Source organism: Haemaphysalis longicornis, unplaced genomic scaffold (assembly GCF_048455015.1).
Source record: "Haemaphysalis longicornis isolate Haplotype H1 unplaced genomic scaffold, Haemaphysalis longicornis Haplotype H1 scaffold_12, whole genome shotgun sequence".
In the NCBI taxonomy this organism is placed as follows: Eukaryota; Metazoa; Arthropoda; class Arachnida; order Ixodida; family Ixodidae; genus Haemaphysalis; species Haemaphysalis longicornis.
This window is the reverse complement of record NW_027526225.1, coordinates 22,345,222-22,362,475: the sequence shown is the minus strand read 5'-3', so window position 1 is coordinate 22,362,475 and position 17,254 is coordinate 22,345,222. Positions and strand designations below refer to the sequence as shown.

General features: G+C 47.3%; 1 protein-coding gene across 5 annotated transcripts in view; it reads right to left on the bottom strand.

Annotated features, from left to right (window-relative positions):
- Positions 1 to 8,069: 8,069 nt before the first annotated feature.
- The window catches only part of LOC144162480 (uncharacterized), a 36,335-nt gene continuing 27,150 nt past the window's right edge, over positions 8,070 to 17,254 (bottom strand). For all 5 annotated transcript variants that reach the window (XM_077693026.1, XM_077693030.1, XM_077693029.1 and 2 more), the window contains exons 14-15: positions 16,569 to 16,685; positions 8,070 to 14,149 (exon numbers count right to left, since the gene is read on the bottom strand). In XM_077693026.1, coding sequence (XP_077549152.1) covers positions 14,071 to 14,149; positions 16,569 to 16,685 — 196 coding nt within the window. In that variant the 3' untranslated portion in view covers positions 8,070 to 14,070. The remainder of the gene's footprint in view (positions 14,150 to 16,568; positions 16,686 to 17,254) is intronic.

Sequence of the window (17,254 nt, the reverse complement as noted above, 5' to 3'; positions counted from 1 at the left end):
TCTTTTTTTTATTATTATTCTGCCATCTGTTGCAAATGAACCAAGGTTCTAGACTAAGCTTAGCAATCAAGTAATGAAGCACACGGCTTTTAAACCCCCTCCTACAGCCACAAATAAATGGATGCTGATATAATGTAAGGACACTGAATGTGAGTCGATTGCTACTATGTGGAAATAAAAAATCTAAATCTTGACGCTTTGTATTTAATGAAGCTATTCTGTAATTCGGAAAGGCATCTTGCATTTGTGGCCTATTGGGTTGTAGGTTTGGCCTGAGCAGGTTTACTGAAGCTGGCAAAAAGCAGCTGCAGAATGTCTTTTTTTTTTCTATTGACCGGAAATAGGTAAACGGCAAAATGCTTTAATGTGCGAGGAATTATGCTGTGATGCACCAAACAGCTTTGTGTAGCCTTCCCTTTTCAGTCTATAGAACTAGAAAGTATCATCCTCTCGCCTAGTTATAAGCATATGCTGCTTTCACACGCACAAGCACGTACACATTCACACGTGCAGTCCCAAAGCTTTCCTGAAATGTTGTCAACTATCATATAGTCTTTGGGTCAAGAAGATCCAAGAAACCAAGAGCATCGATGCCTCTATCTCGTGGGCGCCTAGTTACGCCGGAATCCCTGGAAATGAGGCAGCTTATGTGGCAGCACAAGCATTGGTCAGAACCGTTCTCGAAGCCTTCAGGCTGAGAACAACACTGGACTGTCATCTCGCAGCACCAGCATGACTTTCAGTTACACACCCACTCCCTTGTACTACTCTTTATTGTTACCAACAGGTCTGCCTCAGACAACTTGCGATTAATACAAACCTTTCACTTGCTAAACGACTAGATATTCCATTTTTTGTGTAAGGCATTTATGCATCACCTGTGAAGTTCTGGACAGTACTGGACAGATTCTTTAGACATGCCCTCGATTTTACGATGACAGATTCTCTTTGACACTCCTGTGTTTTATGTCGCAATTCGCTATTTTTACCCTGTTATTTCCCACCTCTACCCACGTTGCTCCATAGATTCCTTGTTACCGTTACGGGTCTGATGCACAAGCGATTTTTGCAGGTAATGTTCAAAAGAAAAAAAGCAGTATATTACAGCCAGGGTCTCGCGCCAACGCCAACAAATTGCTCAGCGGCATGTGTTCACCGTATGAACAAATTATCCAGAAATAAAAGAAAGGTCTTGGGACCTCCGTATTTTCATATAAGACGGCTTATATTGCCCCTGAAAAAATGGCTTTACAGCAAATGTCTTCCCAGGAGTCGGCGTTTAGATGTGTGCTGACTCTAAAGGAGCCATGCAGACAAAACACAAGTTTGGTTCTATCGAAAGATCGTTTGTTAGAATCTTACTGATCCCACTTTTAACGTAAACTTTGCTGAAATAAGCTACATAATTAGGATAAGAGGAAATGGCCATGCGACCTACTGGTTCATTTCCCTCACTCGAACCTACAATTTCATATGAGCCTAGGTCTGCGAGTGGCTTAGTCGGGCAAAAGCAAACGCAAATTGGGCACGGCTTATAAGCTTGCCGAGCGAGCTATTCGCGCTTAAATGTAATGCATATTCATCTTGCAGCAGTAAGAACGGCGGGGTAAACAGTGAAGGTTACGAAAGTACACGTTAGCATAGAAGTACTGATGCGCAATACAACATAGGAAGAACTTTTTTGATTCAGCTATTTTTGGTCATTTTACAACACAGGGAACTTCGCTTCTCCCGTGCTCTGCCAGAAATGGCTCGCAGGTGGTGCCAATTGAACGCAATAATAATTTTCCAAAGCCTCCATTTGAAAAATTTGTTTCCAACATTGTATTCTCCACACATTTCGGTATCAGAAGCAAAAAGAATTAATGTTGTACCTACTCTGGGTGCCAAGATATCTGAGGATGAAACGCTAGCTTTGCATTGCAAGAAAAGCGCTGTTTCACCATCGAATTCTGCGCTAACTGAGCTCTAGAGTGCACTTTAAAATGCTATTATCATATAATAACAAAAAACATGGTGACTTTTGATGAGGAAATTTACAGACTTGTAGAAAAATGGCCGTGGAGGCCAAAAATGTCATTTTTGAGAAAACACTTTTTTTGACCGTTTTTTTGGCCCCAAAGACCCAACTACCCCCTTAAGGCTGCAGAGCCGAATGACGCAGTGGAAGTTCACTGGCGTCGCGAAAACACGATTTGGCAGGAGAATCAAAATGTTACCCTAAGTCGATTCATTTCTCCGCAAATGCGGCATCGTTTGCTTCCAGACCAGTGCTGGGGCTCTATAAAACAAATTTTTCGAATAAAACAAACTTGTGTTTTGTCTGCATGGCCCCTTTATTAAGGAGATTAGCGTAAGCTTGGATTGGTCCTCATAACAATTGTTCCAACACATAAAGTGACGTCTGCAATAAAATGTGCTATAGTTGTGATTTATAAGAAAATTGTGCAACAGCCCAGTTCAGCCTTACTCAGCTCAACTTCTGGCTCATACGCGTGTTTCCCCCGTTCTGTGTTGCACTATGAAGCATGGCCATCTACAGAGGGAGTATGCTTACAGCCCCATCCCGTGTTATAATCTTCTCCACTGCCGGCGTCTCTCCCTCCCCTGTCTTTGCACAGTGCCTTGCGCTCTGTGAGTAGACTCTACTCAAACAGATCGACGGCGTGGACCATGCGTTCTATGCCGACGACATTACGGTGTGGACGAGTTGCGCGGGATCCGAAGCCTGGACGGAGGAGGTCCTGCAGAGTGCGGCAACGACGGTCCACGAATACGCCAAGACCTGCGGGTTGTGCTGCGCACCCCAGAAGTCTGAGCTCCTCATCGTGCAGCCCAGAAGACGCAAGAACGATGCCGAGCCGAATGTGGTCGTTACCATCGACGGCTTAGACGTCAAGCCCACGCAGCAGCTGCGCATCCTCGGTCTCTTGCTACAACGAGACGGCAAGGCGGCAGCGGCCATTGCTAAGATCAAGATGGCCTCCGAACAGGTCACCGGAATGATCCGACGCGTTGTGAACCGGAACAGAGGACTTAAAGAAGACGACGCCTTCCGCCTGGTCAGAGCGTTCATCGTGTCTCGCATCACCTACTCGGCCCCGTACCTCCAGCTAACGAAGGCGAACAGGAATACGCTAGACACGATCATAAGGAAAGCCACCAAGACGGCTATGGGCCTGCCCCAGTACTCGTCTACGCAGAAGCTGCTGGACATGGGGGTACATAATACGGTAGACGAGCTCATAGAGGCTCATCATTCCAACCAGAGAGTGCGACTGAGCCAGACTGAGCACGGCCGAGCAGTCCTCCGGAAGATTGGTTGGCCCATCGAACCACAGATACCCAAGCACCCTCTACCTCCGCCGTGGAGGGAAGCGCTCAAGACCAAGCCCCTGCCGCGCAATATGCAGGCCGGCAGGAACGACGAGAGGCGTGCCGCGCGGGCACAGGCACTCGCCCGACAGCTGGAAGCAGACCCCCGGGTCCTCTACGTGGATGCCTCACTTCCCCAGCACAGCAGCAAAGCAGTGGCCACCGTCACGACCATCGACAAGCTGGTGACCAGCGCGTCGCTACGGACGACAGATGCCAGCCAAGCAGAAGAGGTGGCCATCGCTCTCGCCCTCACGCACGGAGACGTGCATACGATCGTCACAGATTCCAAGACGGCTTACGGCAACTACCGCAAGGGGATCGTCTCCCACGCGGCCCTAGCAATTCTCGCAAAGCGCAGCCCACCGGGACGAGACGTAGAGCTCGTGTGGGTTCCGGCACACTCGACAGTGGAAGGCAACGCCCTCGCCGACCACTACGCCCGCGAACTAGCAGACCGGGCCGATGACGAGTCGGGGCGACAGCACCCAGTTACGAGCTACCGCGAGATGACCACGCTGTACAGGAGCGCCAGGTGCAGGCTTCCCGTGCCGCACCAGCAACTGGACCACAAGCAACAAACAATAGTGCGTCGCACACAAGCGGGGTCACTGGCGCACCCAGCTTTATTGAACAAGATGTTCCCGGCAGAACACGACCCCATCTGCCACTTCTGCAAAAAGACGGAAGGCACCCTGCCGCACATACTGGCGGAGTGTACTGAGCTCAAGAATCCCCTACCTTCCCTACCCCTTCCCCTTCCCCCCTTCCCCTTCCCCCCCTACCCGAGCGATGGGAGATCTTGATGTCCAGCCCCGACCTGTCGACGCAGCAAGAGCTCGCGTCCAGGGGCCAGGAGCTGTTGGACTCATATGGGACTCGTGAATAGGGTTCCACCCCGTCTGACGCCTGCTAGCGTCACCTGAAATGGGCTCAGCGAAAGTTGTTTCTCTCTCTCTCTTTTGCGCTCTGTGACAGCCAGCTGTGCGCCTCACTGGAGCCTGCACTGTGCTTGACATAGCCGCGCTCTAATAAAACGTCGTCTCTATCCACCAATCGTGTACGCAGCCTTCGTCTGCGACATAGTGATTGGGCCACTGGGAACCGTGCAATAAGACTGCTGTACCATTTCGCGGGATTTTTCTAAACCAGTGAACACGATGGATACACATGATGCAGAGCGTAAAGGAAGTGCTTGCATTTCGTTGTATGGCCGTGCGCGGAAGACGGTTGTCGACTGTTCTTATCTTAACATGTGCCGATGGTGGAACCGAACAGTAGCCGGCAAAGAGGACAAGAATGTGCAGTGCCCGTTTCATTGATGGTTAAACGATTGACGGATGCAAGATTTTCATACAAAATTAAAAACGCCTGCGATAGCTGAAGGGACTTTGCTTGTAAGCAGTCATTCTGAAAGGAGTGAATGAATTGCCTGGAGAATTGAGAGGAAAGCCCACCAGCAGGCGTAATTCGTCACACCTAGGGGTGTAAAGCCCGCTGGTGTGGGGGTTGGGCCTGGGGAAGGGGATGGCATTGATGGAGAGGATATAAAGAGGAGAGGTGGCACAGTTGCAGTTACACGTCGTAGGAAAAATGTTTCTGTATTTGCTGTTTATCAGGTAATACTTTTCATGTCTTGAAATCTTGTTACCCATTCCGAGCAGGGGATATATGAGAGAGCATTTTGTAGATGACTGTGAACATCAATGTTGCTTTCTTTTCTTGTGCACTGCGGGGATATTTTTAGGGATCGCGGCTAAATGTCGCTTCCTGGAGCCGGCGATTTTATGATCAACACCTGTACTGTGCGTGTTGATGTGTGCGTATTTTGTTGAGTATTGCGATCTGCTACCGCACCTGTTTTCTTTAATATTTTTTTTTCTCGAATACTTTGCTGGATCACCATCGCAAGATTGTTTGGATCTGTTACAGTTTTTCATCACTCGCTGCAACTACCGGAATTAATACAATGAGAACTATGTGTTGATCAGCAATGCCTGCAGCTTAGTTCACTGCTGAACGTGATTCACGTAAAATAGGAAAACAGCGTTCAATGAATTTATTGTCACCAATCCTTGTGTCTGTTTATTGCATTTTATTTTGCCCAAGGGCAATACTCTAGGCAGAAAAGCAAGTGCAGCTTTTGTGCACACTGATGAACTAATACAGGAACAGTGCAAAGAAGCGTTGATTTCATTTTTAGTGCAAAGTGCACACGGCAGACATAGCACAAAGAATACAGCATGCATTAACACAACACATCTACCAAGACTTCATTTCACGGTACATGTTCGCTCGCAACACCACCTCAACATCAAAAACGGCAATGCAAACATGACAAAAGTGTAAGTAGTAGTAAGCTTTATTTTGTAAAAGGGGTAAGAGAAAGGGGGGAGATATCAAGGGTCGGATTCCCATTCAAGGACCCCAGAAGCTATTTGGCCAGCCCTGGCCCTACTAAGCAGCGCAAGCTGCTGTGCAGGGTCCGAGCTGGACAGGAACGTAAGGCTGCGTAGTCTAATGCGCCGGCCAATTCCAGTAACGATGGGAGCACCGAGTGGTGGCGCCACCCACCCAGCTATCGCGCCAGCCAGCGAACACACCGTGTGCATTGGCTGCGTGCCGTGTGCAGCGCGAGAAGCAAGTGGGAATGCCGACGCGTGCATGGCGCGCCGTCCAGCTTTGCGCATGCTGCTGGAGGATGCGTGGCGGGAGTTGTGAACTGCTAAATACTGTGGTGTGGGTCTGACTCGGATGACCCTCTATATGCGGCAGCCGCGTCTACAGCGCCAGCGTGGGAGGCAGGCAAGACGCAAAGGTAACCGGTGGCCAACCTCCAAGGGGGTTTACAGTCAAACACGGGTATAGCGAACTGTAATATGCGCCGCGATTAGTTCGATAAAGCCAATAATTCGATACAGCCGAACCCGTCTATAACGAATTTTTTGTTACGAGTTTGCAATACGCGGGACCCCGCCCCCCACTGCCATTCCCACTACGATAGAGCTGAACCCGTCTATAACGAATTTTTTGTTACGAGTTCGCAATACGCGGGACCCCGCCCCCCACTGCCATTCCCACATAACGAAACAAACACAAAGTACGCTATTACCTTACACAAAACAATCGATTTATTGCATGCAATAAAGCTACTTTCCGCCTTAACTGTGCCTACTTCGCAAGAAAGGGGTGATTTTTGTTTTCACTTTCGTTTTGGCGGCACCAACTAGCGCCGCATTTTCTACAAGAGACATCGTTTGCACCAGTTCAAGTCCATGTGCCTCAATATCGAAGCAATATTGGCGGAGAACATTGGCTGGCAAAAGCACTTCACAATGCGTCAGGTGGCTTTACGTTGTGACATCCTCAATCTCTTCTGTGCTTGCAGCAGCACCAGCTGCCATGACATTGGTGGCGGTGTGCGCTCGAGAAGCTTACAATGACGGCAACATCGTCGTCAGCACTCAGGAAATCCTCTGAGGACACTCCTTTCAGCACAGCAGCTGGAACGTTGGCGAGCTCTTCCAGCAGTTCACCGATGATGCCATCTTGGTCTGGACTCACTGGCTGGATGAGCTCCGTCGTGAATCCCGTCCGTCGGAAACAGTTACGGAAGGTGTCGGGCGTCACGTCGGTCTATGCGAGGCTCAACATCTCAATCATGGCCAATCAGCACCTCAATCGCCGCTCCGAGACAACGGACGCCGAGTTCAATATATCCGATGTGAACTTCGTTATAAGGAATATGCTTCACATGCATTTTCGTAACAGATTTGCTTTTGTTCAATATATAGCGTAATTCACTCTGTCCGGGTTCGTTATAATCGGGTTTGACTGTATTCTGAAAACCACCCTTCTGTGTCGTCGATGGGCCCCGCGTTGTTCAAGCGGCGACTCTGGCGCTACCGGTCGACGATGGTCAGTCCAGGCTGGAGGGGAAGTCGCTGGGTTGCTTCGCTGCTGCACGCCGTGCTGTCCTCGCTCGGCGCAAGTGGCGACATCTCACGGGGCACAAGCAATTCCCCCTGTAGTTGCCACCCTATTGCGCAAGACTGTTGCCGCGCCATCGTCGAAGAGCCTTGAGGTCTCGGAGCGCTAGCCGCGTACCGAGTTGGGATCGCGGGTTTCCACAATTCCCACAATACGTGTAGTTGTCGCATTGTGCACCGTTGTGAAATTGGCTCAAAATTTTATTTGCTAACGAAATTTGTTTGTTATAACGCGTAGCAGGCAAATTTTACTTCGTTAAAACGAAGTTTTAAACACAGTGGCTTCTATGGGGGACTTTCAAGAAGAATTACTGATTAATTGATTGTGGGGTTTAATGCGCCGACACTACACAGGCGGTGAGGCGCACCGTAGTGGAGGGCTCCGGATTAATTTTGATCACCTGGGGATCTTTAATGTGCGCCGAAATCTCGAACACTCGGGCGTTTTCGCTTTTTGTCTCCATCAGAAAAGCGGCTGTTTTAGCCGGGAATCGAACCCATGTCCTTCAAGGGGAATTACAATTCGCGCGTTATATTCATTATTTTGCTACACCTAGTCTCATTATATCAAGGCTTAACTGTAGCTGCGAAGCAAATGTGCAATAAAGACATGATTTATACAAACCACCAGCTGTCCCCTCCCGACTCAATTGTAGAATGTCTTGCGTGCACCATGAATTCCCAATGAAGACAAACGGACCTCAGTAGCATACTAGACTTCTTTATTTGATAACATGGACTAATTATTTTGTTTTACGTAGAGGGCAGCAGCAAGCAGCAATTTCAGTTTGTCAAGAGCCTCCTAGCAGAAAGACGGAAACAAGTTTCTTTTTTCGTCACGTGTAGCTTTACACAATGTGCCAAAATACAGCCTTTACATTCCGCTTTCTTCACAGTTTCACGACAAACACAAGCACAGCAAGTAGGAGCTCCCAGCTCAAAAGCACAGACCATTTTCAAAACCCTTTGCACAACAATGTTTGCCGAACACCTTTGCACACTGAACGTTCACTGCACAAAAAAAGGCGACGAAGACCACAGAAAGATACACAATTCTGATTTTTTTTTGCAGTGAACGTTCAGTATGGATTACCAACTCGCCCAAACCTACGCGTTGAAAGGTTTCTCCCAGTGCATGACATTGTTGTACACCCAGAAATGCATCTTTACAGCCGCAAGGGTCTCAACAACATTGCCGCCAAAAATTTATTTCCGCGGCCCGCTCTGTTGCCGCACCTATCTTCAGGGGTAACTGGGGTGTATCACACAAAAAAGTCGTGTTTACAGTATGTACAGAGCACCCCGACACCCACCCCGCGATACAAAAATTTCCCCCCTTCGCGCATTTTCTTGATCGAATTCTCTCTTCGTCCGGTTGGGCTAACTGCAAGAGGGAAGAATACCTGGAGGAGCTTTGCATGGTTTATCTGCGGAAGAAAACGCGGTGGTGCGAGTTACGACACAAACTCTCAATGTGGAAGATGTGCCCCGTCAGAAACAACAACAGAGCTTTGCAGGGTAGGCTACCTACAGGGGGGCTTGGTGTTGCAGTTGTACAGTCAACTGTGAACTTGTAGTGGTGTCGGTTCCGCTAAGACTTGGCTTACAACGTCCTTTTGGGAAGCCAGATAGATGCTGGTCAGTTGATTGATTGTGGGGTTTAAATTAATGGGCCAAAGCTGTAGCTTGGCTATGTGGAGAGCCATAGTGGAGGGCTCCGGATTAACTTTGACCAACTGTACTCAGCGCAATCTTAAAAATTCTTTCAATCTTTTTTCTTTGTGCAGGCTTTGGTAATTGTTATATAATAAGGGTGACCTTATTCTGATGAAGTTTTCATGTTAATGTTGGAGGTTTAACGAGCTGACGCTACACCTGTGCCATGAGATGCGCTGTAGCAGAGGGCTCTGGATTAATTCTGGTCACTTGGAAATCTTTACCATGGGCAGAAACCTCAACACCAGGGCACTTTCATTTTTATTCTGATCGTGTTATTGCGGAAACTGAATTAGGAATAAAATTGGAATAATTTCGAAGATATTATGAATGTACATTGATTTGATTATAGGGTTTAACGTGCTGATGCAACGCAGGCGATGAGGCGCGCCATAGTGGAGGGCTCCGGATTAATTTTGACCACCTGGGGATCTTGAACATGCGCCGAAATCTCCTACACACGGGCGTTTTTGCTTTTCGCCTCCATCAACTCCATCAGAAAAGCAGCCGCAGCGGCTGGGAATCGAACCCGCGACCTCGTGCTCAGCAGTGCAACGCCTTAGCCACTGAGCCACTGCGGCGGGTATTATCAATGCAGTTAAATTACTGCCTAATTTGACTACTTTTGTGGAATGGTCTTAGCAGGTTTTGTTTTTTCACCCTGTGGCCAATTACAACTTAAGAGAAGTGTAATTACTAACTGTGGTTTTGTTGAAAAAAGAGGGAAAAAAATTTTTCAGAAACGTTGCAAGCCAAGACAAGTTCAAAGGCGCTTCAAACTTGCACAGACACTAGCACCACATTCCTGACTACAGGTCGCAGCATAAAACTCTTTGCACCAGAACCACCAAGGCTCAACTTGCACCAGCATTTTTTCTTTCTTTCTGAGTGACGAGTGGCCAAGGAGACAAGATGGCAGCTGTTTTTACTCATAAAAATAAACAAGAGGTAGGAGACTTTGAGTGTGAAGGGGTTTTGAGTATTCAGAGTTCCTTTTCCTGAGTCCACCCCAAACAGCAACCTCAATCGTTGTTTTTAATATGAACACAATACCTAGGTATGTTCAACATTAATTATGCACAGCTTTTTTGGGATGTGCATTAATAAACTCCTAGTAGATACGAATACACACTATTTTGATGATTTGTTCACCTGAAATGCAGTTTTCTTTTTACATGAGCTTATCTGCAATTTGATCAATGATTTGTTGATCTAAAATGGAGTTCTCTGTTTACATAAGCTTATTTGAAACTGATCTATGAAACCCTACTTTTATTAATCATATTTTAATCAGTTTTTTTTAATGCTTCATGCTATTTCATTTATTTTTTAGGCATGACCCAAGTGTTGAAAACTTGCCTCACTTGCTAGGCGTCGACACTGCAAGCAACATTTTTTGTGCCTACAATTTTTACTTGGTGGTCAAGTTTTGCCAACAGGTCTTCAACGTCTCCTGCTTTTCAGATCTACTCATGAAAACTTTCCCCTAAAATGTAGGCCTGCTTATCAAGACACGAACAGATCATAAAAAATACATTTTAACTATCAGGGGTCCTATCTTATCAGTCCAGTTTACGAAACCAAACTCCCACACACTCCTAGTTTTGTTCACACACCACTTAATACTAGGATGTTTTTGGTCCAATGACACCTAACCATTTTAATGAGGTCAATGTATTATAGGTAATGAGTATCGCCCACACTGGCAGTATTGCTACAAATAGTTGAGAAATTGATTAAAATCGTAGTATTTCTGCATGCAACTTTACTTCTTGTCCACTGGTTCATTTCAAGCTATGTACCGCATCCTCTTCGAGCCTGATAATGAGTTTTGTGGATCACTGACTAGGTCGACTACAGTATTTGAGTAAAAGCCTCGAGCTCAAGTCTAGCTGTCTGGTCACCCTAGATATTCCAATGGCAGCGACCGGCACAGAGCATTCCAGGCTAACATATCAAAAGACGGTGCGCAACGATGCAAGAAACTGGCTTTTGGTTTTGCAACGGTTCACATAAAAGGCTAGTACTAACTGTACTGGCATTTGCTCCTGCAAGTCTCTTTAATGTGTTTGTTTAATCTGTTCTAAAAGCGAAACAAACCTTATAGTTTTGCGGGTTTCACCGTCAAAACTACCACTACTATGCTCTATCTAGTTTTGTTAGTAGTTTTGTACGTGAACAACCTTTGAGCATTATTATAAATGATTTTCTTCTGAGACGCGCAATATTAGTTTGACACTCGCGTGTGGCAATGAAAGTCTACGCTATCTAACCGCTGTGCTGTGCAACTTGAGCCTGGAGAGTTCTCTGCTTTAAAAGCTGCGCGTACATGAGAAGGTAGCGTCGCGGGAAAAATTGTTTCGTCTTTTCAGTCGCACTATTTACAGGGAAGTCCGTCATTTCTTATCTTGCGTTAAACAAATGCGTGGCTTCAGTTGAGCCATGACGTACGTGTCTATCTTAGTCTGGTGCTATCTATATACTCTCGCGGCCAACCGATCCGTTTGGAGCACTATTTGCTCTTTTCACAACATGCAATTCACTCAAAAGATAAGAACTCGATTGCAATACAGATTTGTTAGTCATTCAAGAGCGTATAGAGCTGTGAATGGCGCCCAAAACATGCAACTTGAATAGGTCGGCATATTACGTTAGTTGCTCTGTGGAAGATGGCCTACAAGTCTGTTGGAGAACTGAGATGTCCTTGGCAATGGAGGCCCACACAAGATTGTGAAAGTTTATCGGCCATGTTCTAAACGTGTTTTGGGACCCCTTCAATAAAACCTAGAATGCAGTGTAGCACACCTGCCTTCTTTGAGAGAATAGATGAACATGCAACGACGTGTCATGAAATTCTCACAATGCATTCTGACAACAGCTGCCATACATGTCTAGTATTCCACAACGTGCACTAATCTGTGCAGGGATCAGTAGGGGGCCTACACAATGGAAAACACTGCTCCTTTCTTAAACTGCACAATAACTGTACATCTAGAAATAAATCGCGATCACCGAGTGCCCGTTGTACGCCTAAGTGATGCACTACTGAACGAAAACAAACAGTGCTTGTGGCAGAATTGACCGCAGGACAGCTTAAAAAAGAAAGCGTATTGGTATCAGGGTTTCATGGCAGCTGTATTACTGAAGGTACAAAGCAGAATCAGGGCGTACTTTTTGGAAAAGATCTCTAAGCACGTTCTTATGGGTGAGAGCGCGAAAGCATATCTTTTGGCTAGGTTCGTCGACAAGTCTATGTTGATGTCAATGCTAGGCCTAAGACTCACTTCAGGGTTAGGGTGCACTCCTTTTTGATGCTACGCCTGTGCCCACATGGAATTTTATTTTTGACGCACGCGCTATGGAGCGCATTACAGCCAATGATAATTGAGCTTGCACCGAGTGTTGCTGCACCAAATGTTGGCCTTTTGTGGGCACCTTTTTGAGGACGCAAACTGGGTGCATGCTTTCACCGACCTGGCCAAGAAACGCTTTCGCATTAAAGAAGTCCTAAAAGCGGGGTCATTCAAAGACAACATTACACGCGGGTGCGATCATCATGTTCAGTGTGTTCACAGGTATAATCCCTCTGGGAACTGTATCTACAACAAAGCAGCTTTCCCACCGCTTTTCATAATACCGGCACTGCAGTGCACGGTAGTGCGCTGGCCGTGATTAAATGCAGTAGTGGATGATTACCCTCTGCCAAGTGGCGAAATTTTCCACAATTCGAGAAAGATATGCAGAATTGTTAATTTCTAGCAAATTCCCACAAAAATTTAATGCATGCCTCGTGTTGAACCCAAGATGTCAACATTGCAAAGGGCATTGCATTCACCTTTCGCAGCCAAACAACTTGCCTAACAGGCCTGTTAGGCTGCAGTGCTCAATATAAACTCAATTCAGCCAATTCGGCCAATTCAGCCAATCCATAGCCATTGCCGTTACTGTGCACAGCGGTGCCCAGACATAACAAACGTGACACCAATCCCTATTTCGTGAGCAACACAAACATTCACAAGCCAAGTTGGAAAGTTGTTCAGTGCACCTGTTACTTTTTTTTTCAAAAGTCGAAGCATAGAACATTTCCTTCCGATAAGCTGCCCAAGAGTTAGTGAGAAGCCCGAGTTATTTGGGGGGTGTAAAACCTAGATGCCTTTTTTTGTTTCTTCCATTTTCACAAACACACGTTGACAACTGCTAACTAGACAACACAAAAAGGGGGGAAGGAGGCAGCAGCCAGCACTTCGCAAAATATATATACATTTGTATCAGCTTCAAATAAAAAGCCTTCTTAAATATAAATAAATAACTTCGTCTCTGTGTACACGATGACAATAATAAAGAAAGGAACATCACTAAATTTGTAAAAACACCAAAACAACGAGGAGGCTAGATTACAATTTCCCGGAGCACCACTGCCTGACTGGGTGCTGCTGGGGGACGTATCTTGGGTTCGCTCCTTTTCTTTTTTTGGCCGCCAAGAAGATAGGAGAGGCTTACCTGAGCAAAAGTGTTACTTGGGTTACCGCATATGCACCGAGTAGGGGAGGGGAAGGAAAGGAAAAAGTAACACTAATGTGAGCTCTACACTGATAACGTGCCATCGGCGACAGGTACAAGTTACGTTCCGAGTCTAGAAAGCCTCTCCCTCCTCACACATCTCCGCAAGTGTGACCTGCTTAACCTCTGACCTGTTTAACCTCAACGACCTGTGACCCCTAAACACACAGCCTCGCGCCCATTCAGTGAGTATGGCGCCAAGGCCGGTATATTGCTGCGGCGTCCAACCGCCTTTTGTTCGGCTTTGCTCCGGTTTCCAGAAACTGAGTGGTGCGACACCACAGGGAAAAGAAAAGAGTCTTTTTCTTCGAGAGCGAGCGTCCCTGGCCGGTGCGATTGCAGACGCTTTCTGCGGGCAGGACGTGGCTTTGGATCTGCCGTCTCGTCGGCCGAGTAGTCGAGTAATGCCACCAGGCGTGCCCAGTTCTCACTACAGGTCCTCGATGGCTCCTGTCTGGAGGAAACGGTGCAAGAGCAGTTCTTCCGCCGTAGGCCGCTCTGCCGGGCACCTGCAAAGATGGGGACGTGGCTGAGATTGGGGTGCGGCGCAAATGGTAGCGGAGTACTTCTCTGCTCGTTCCTCAGCCCGTTTTCGCGCACAGGCGTTTCCTAATCAGCACAGCCAAGCGACGCATGGTGCCATCTAGGGGCATGTTTGAAGCTATGCACACATGCTTGTGGCCCTCAATTTAACCGCTCACAACCGCTTGGTCTCGTAGTGTAGTAGTTCCGCTCCTGCAAAGCAAACATCCTAACCATGGTTCCAATCCCGTTACCGCTTTTTTTTTTTTCATTTTCAAGAGTTTGTCATATTTGAATATTAACATTTGTTATCACGCATACGTATAATCTATTTATGATATCTTTATGCATTATAAATGGGATTTTAGGTATTTTCGTTGCCTTTTGGTCAGTTTCAGCTACCGTATTTACACGATTGTAGGTCGACCCCTTTTTTCAAATTTGACAATCCAATGTTGGGGGGTCGACTTAGAATAGAAATCGAACCGTCTACCGCTAGTAATGGAAAGAGAAACGAGAAATCGGGGGTGCTACGACTTGGGGACAGCTTTGCACCCTCGTTCCCATAATTATGGTCTAAACTATGAACCACATGGGGCGTCTTCTGCTCGTGAAAATGCACCGCACTGACGCTGCCGCGAATACCACCCGCATGCTGCGCGCTACGCGATCGGCGGCGGCAACATGGCGGCACTATTCGCGAAGAGGTGCGCGTAGCTCCAGCGACCGCTTCTAACCGCTCTCTAAGATATCACTGAAGGCACAAACGAAGACGTTTGTGCAGGAAAGGAGCTGATAATGTGGTCGAAAACGACACTATAAAGCATTATCTGCACCGCTAGGGAAAGCGCCAGTCAAATATCCGTCACCATGGTAAGCCTAAACATCTACGGCGGTGCCAGCCGGCTGTCCCAAGCGCTATCAAACTTCCACCGCGTCGTCAGGCTCCTACCGCTGCCGCGCTCGGCGCCCGTTTTACCGAGGTAGAACTGGTAGAATTTAAAAGCAGTAGAAGGTGCCGCGCGCGCGGAATCGTCGCCACGGGCGTGAAAAAGTCGCCCGCGCAACGCCGACGCGCACAAATCGCATGCAAAAATGCGTCAAGAAGTGTTTTATTCAACTCTAATAAACAAAATGAGTATTAGCGAATCCCTTGATTCAATGCACGGCGCTAACGTAGCCCAAATCATATCACATTGTTCAGTAGACTTCCGAACGCGTTGGTGAGAAGTTAGTCGCTCAAAAGTAAATCGCTTCGATGGTTGTCATCTTGCAGCGAATGTGTTCTTCCCGCTCAACCCACGGCGAATGGTTATTCCGGGTGCTTATACAAAAGCTTTTCCGGCGGCGCGCCTCCGGCAGCAAATTGCGGAGGCCATGCTTGTGATACAATTTTCTAGGCGGCGCTCGCATTTTTTTTTTTTTTGAGAGATGCAATTTTGGGGGGTCGACCTACATTCGAGTCGACTTACAATCGTGTAAATACGGTACTGCTTCTTGACCGTTTTTGCGGGTTTTCCCCTTTTAGGTCGGTTTCGGCTATTTCTGTTGAATATTTTTCTACACCGTAGTTTTCAATCATTGCAGGTCCATTTTGGCTGTTATTTATTTCTGTTCGGGTGGTTTTGTATGCTTTAGGTATGTTTATGCTGTAATATAACCCCCATAAGCAAGCTCAGGTGACGGCTGGCTGCACTGACTAGGAAACGCATATACGCCCTGTTTCAACCCCTCTTCAATTGCTAAATGGCAAGCACACCCCCTTGTAAAACTGCTGCATTGCTTGAAACTGGCGCTATGGGCATAACAGCAAAACTGCAAAATTCATCACCGTACACACTGCAACCTTGCTGATGCTCAGCCCGAGTGCTGTGACATGGTGCCTGCGGCCAAATTCGGGCTAATCTTGGCTTCAGCTGTCTCCGCCAACTACTAGTTTAGGTTTCGACAATACTGACATCTGTGGATGCGGTGGTGTGAACAGGAACATGCAGGACGACCCAAAATTTGACGGAAAGGCAAGTTCTAAGATATAAAAGAAACTTCTGAAGTATGCACTGCCTCGAACTAGTACCCGCCCAAGAGTTGATTCTTGTGCCCAAACAAGTAGAACCTCAAGTTGGCTTCAGATTGGCCAGTGAAGCACTTAATTAAGGTTGGCAAAAGGCAGCATGTGCAAATGGAAAGCCCAGAAAACTTTCGAAGCAGATACGCAACCTGCTATTGTACCAAATTGCCTCAATGCCACTTAATTATTTATTGAACATATGCTACGTAAGTGGGTTGAAAAAATAAATGTGTCAGTCAAATTCCAGCCAATCTGGATGGCTGAAACGTGTTTCGGGTAGTCTTTTTCGTGGCAAAAAATTCCCCCACCAAGGACTGGTTTGCTCCGGATGGACTTACCTTTTGAGGCATGTCAGAATGAAGTCCCGCGCATCTGGACTGAGCTGGTCCGGGAACTTCGGGTCACTTGTGCCCTGGCCGATGGCGAAGGCCGCCGCCAGGGGAGATAGCTCGTACCTGAAACCAGGACCCTTCATTAGACTAAGGATGTAAGGGCTGGTTCTAAACCAAGTGCCATTTCTGGCTCACTTCAAATTGAGGGAGTCTAAGCTACACGACCCCATGACAGCGCAATAGTAAAAATACAATTCAGGTCGAACCAGTGTGAAGTCTTGTGTCGGCTCAAACGTAAACGGCGCTTGTTTGAGAATGGCAGCGCCGTCGCCGTGCAAGTTCAACAGTTCGCGCAAAGAAATCTGCAGCTGAACGCCAACGGCACGAGGCTCCCTAGCAAAGGGAGAGGAACCCACGCCTGCGAGACCACTGCGCCCTCTAATGGTGAATCTGGGAACCTGCTTTTACCCCTGCGTTACGCACGACCTACAGCAGACGGACGAAAAGGCTCGGCCTACGACAGGTCTGCTGTTAAAAGGCTCGGTGATCACACGCGCTATCACTCTTTGCCCTTGAAATGAAGTCTGTATGCTCCCTCTTTTCACAGAACTTCACAACACCAGTTGAGATTGAGAATCTTGCCCTTCATTCTACTGAGCTTGCTTGCAACATGGTTACACTACACACAGCCT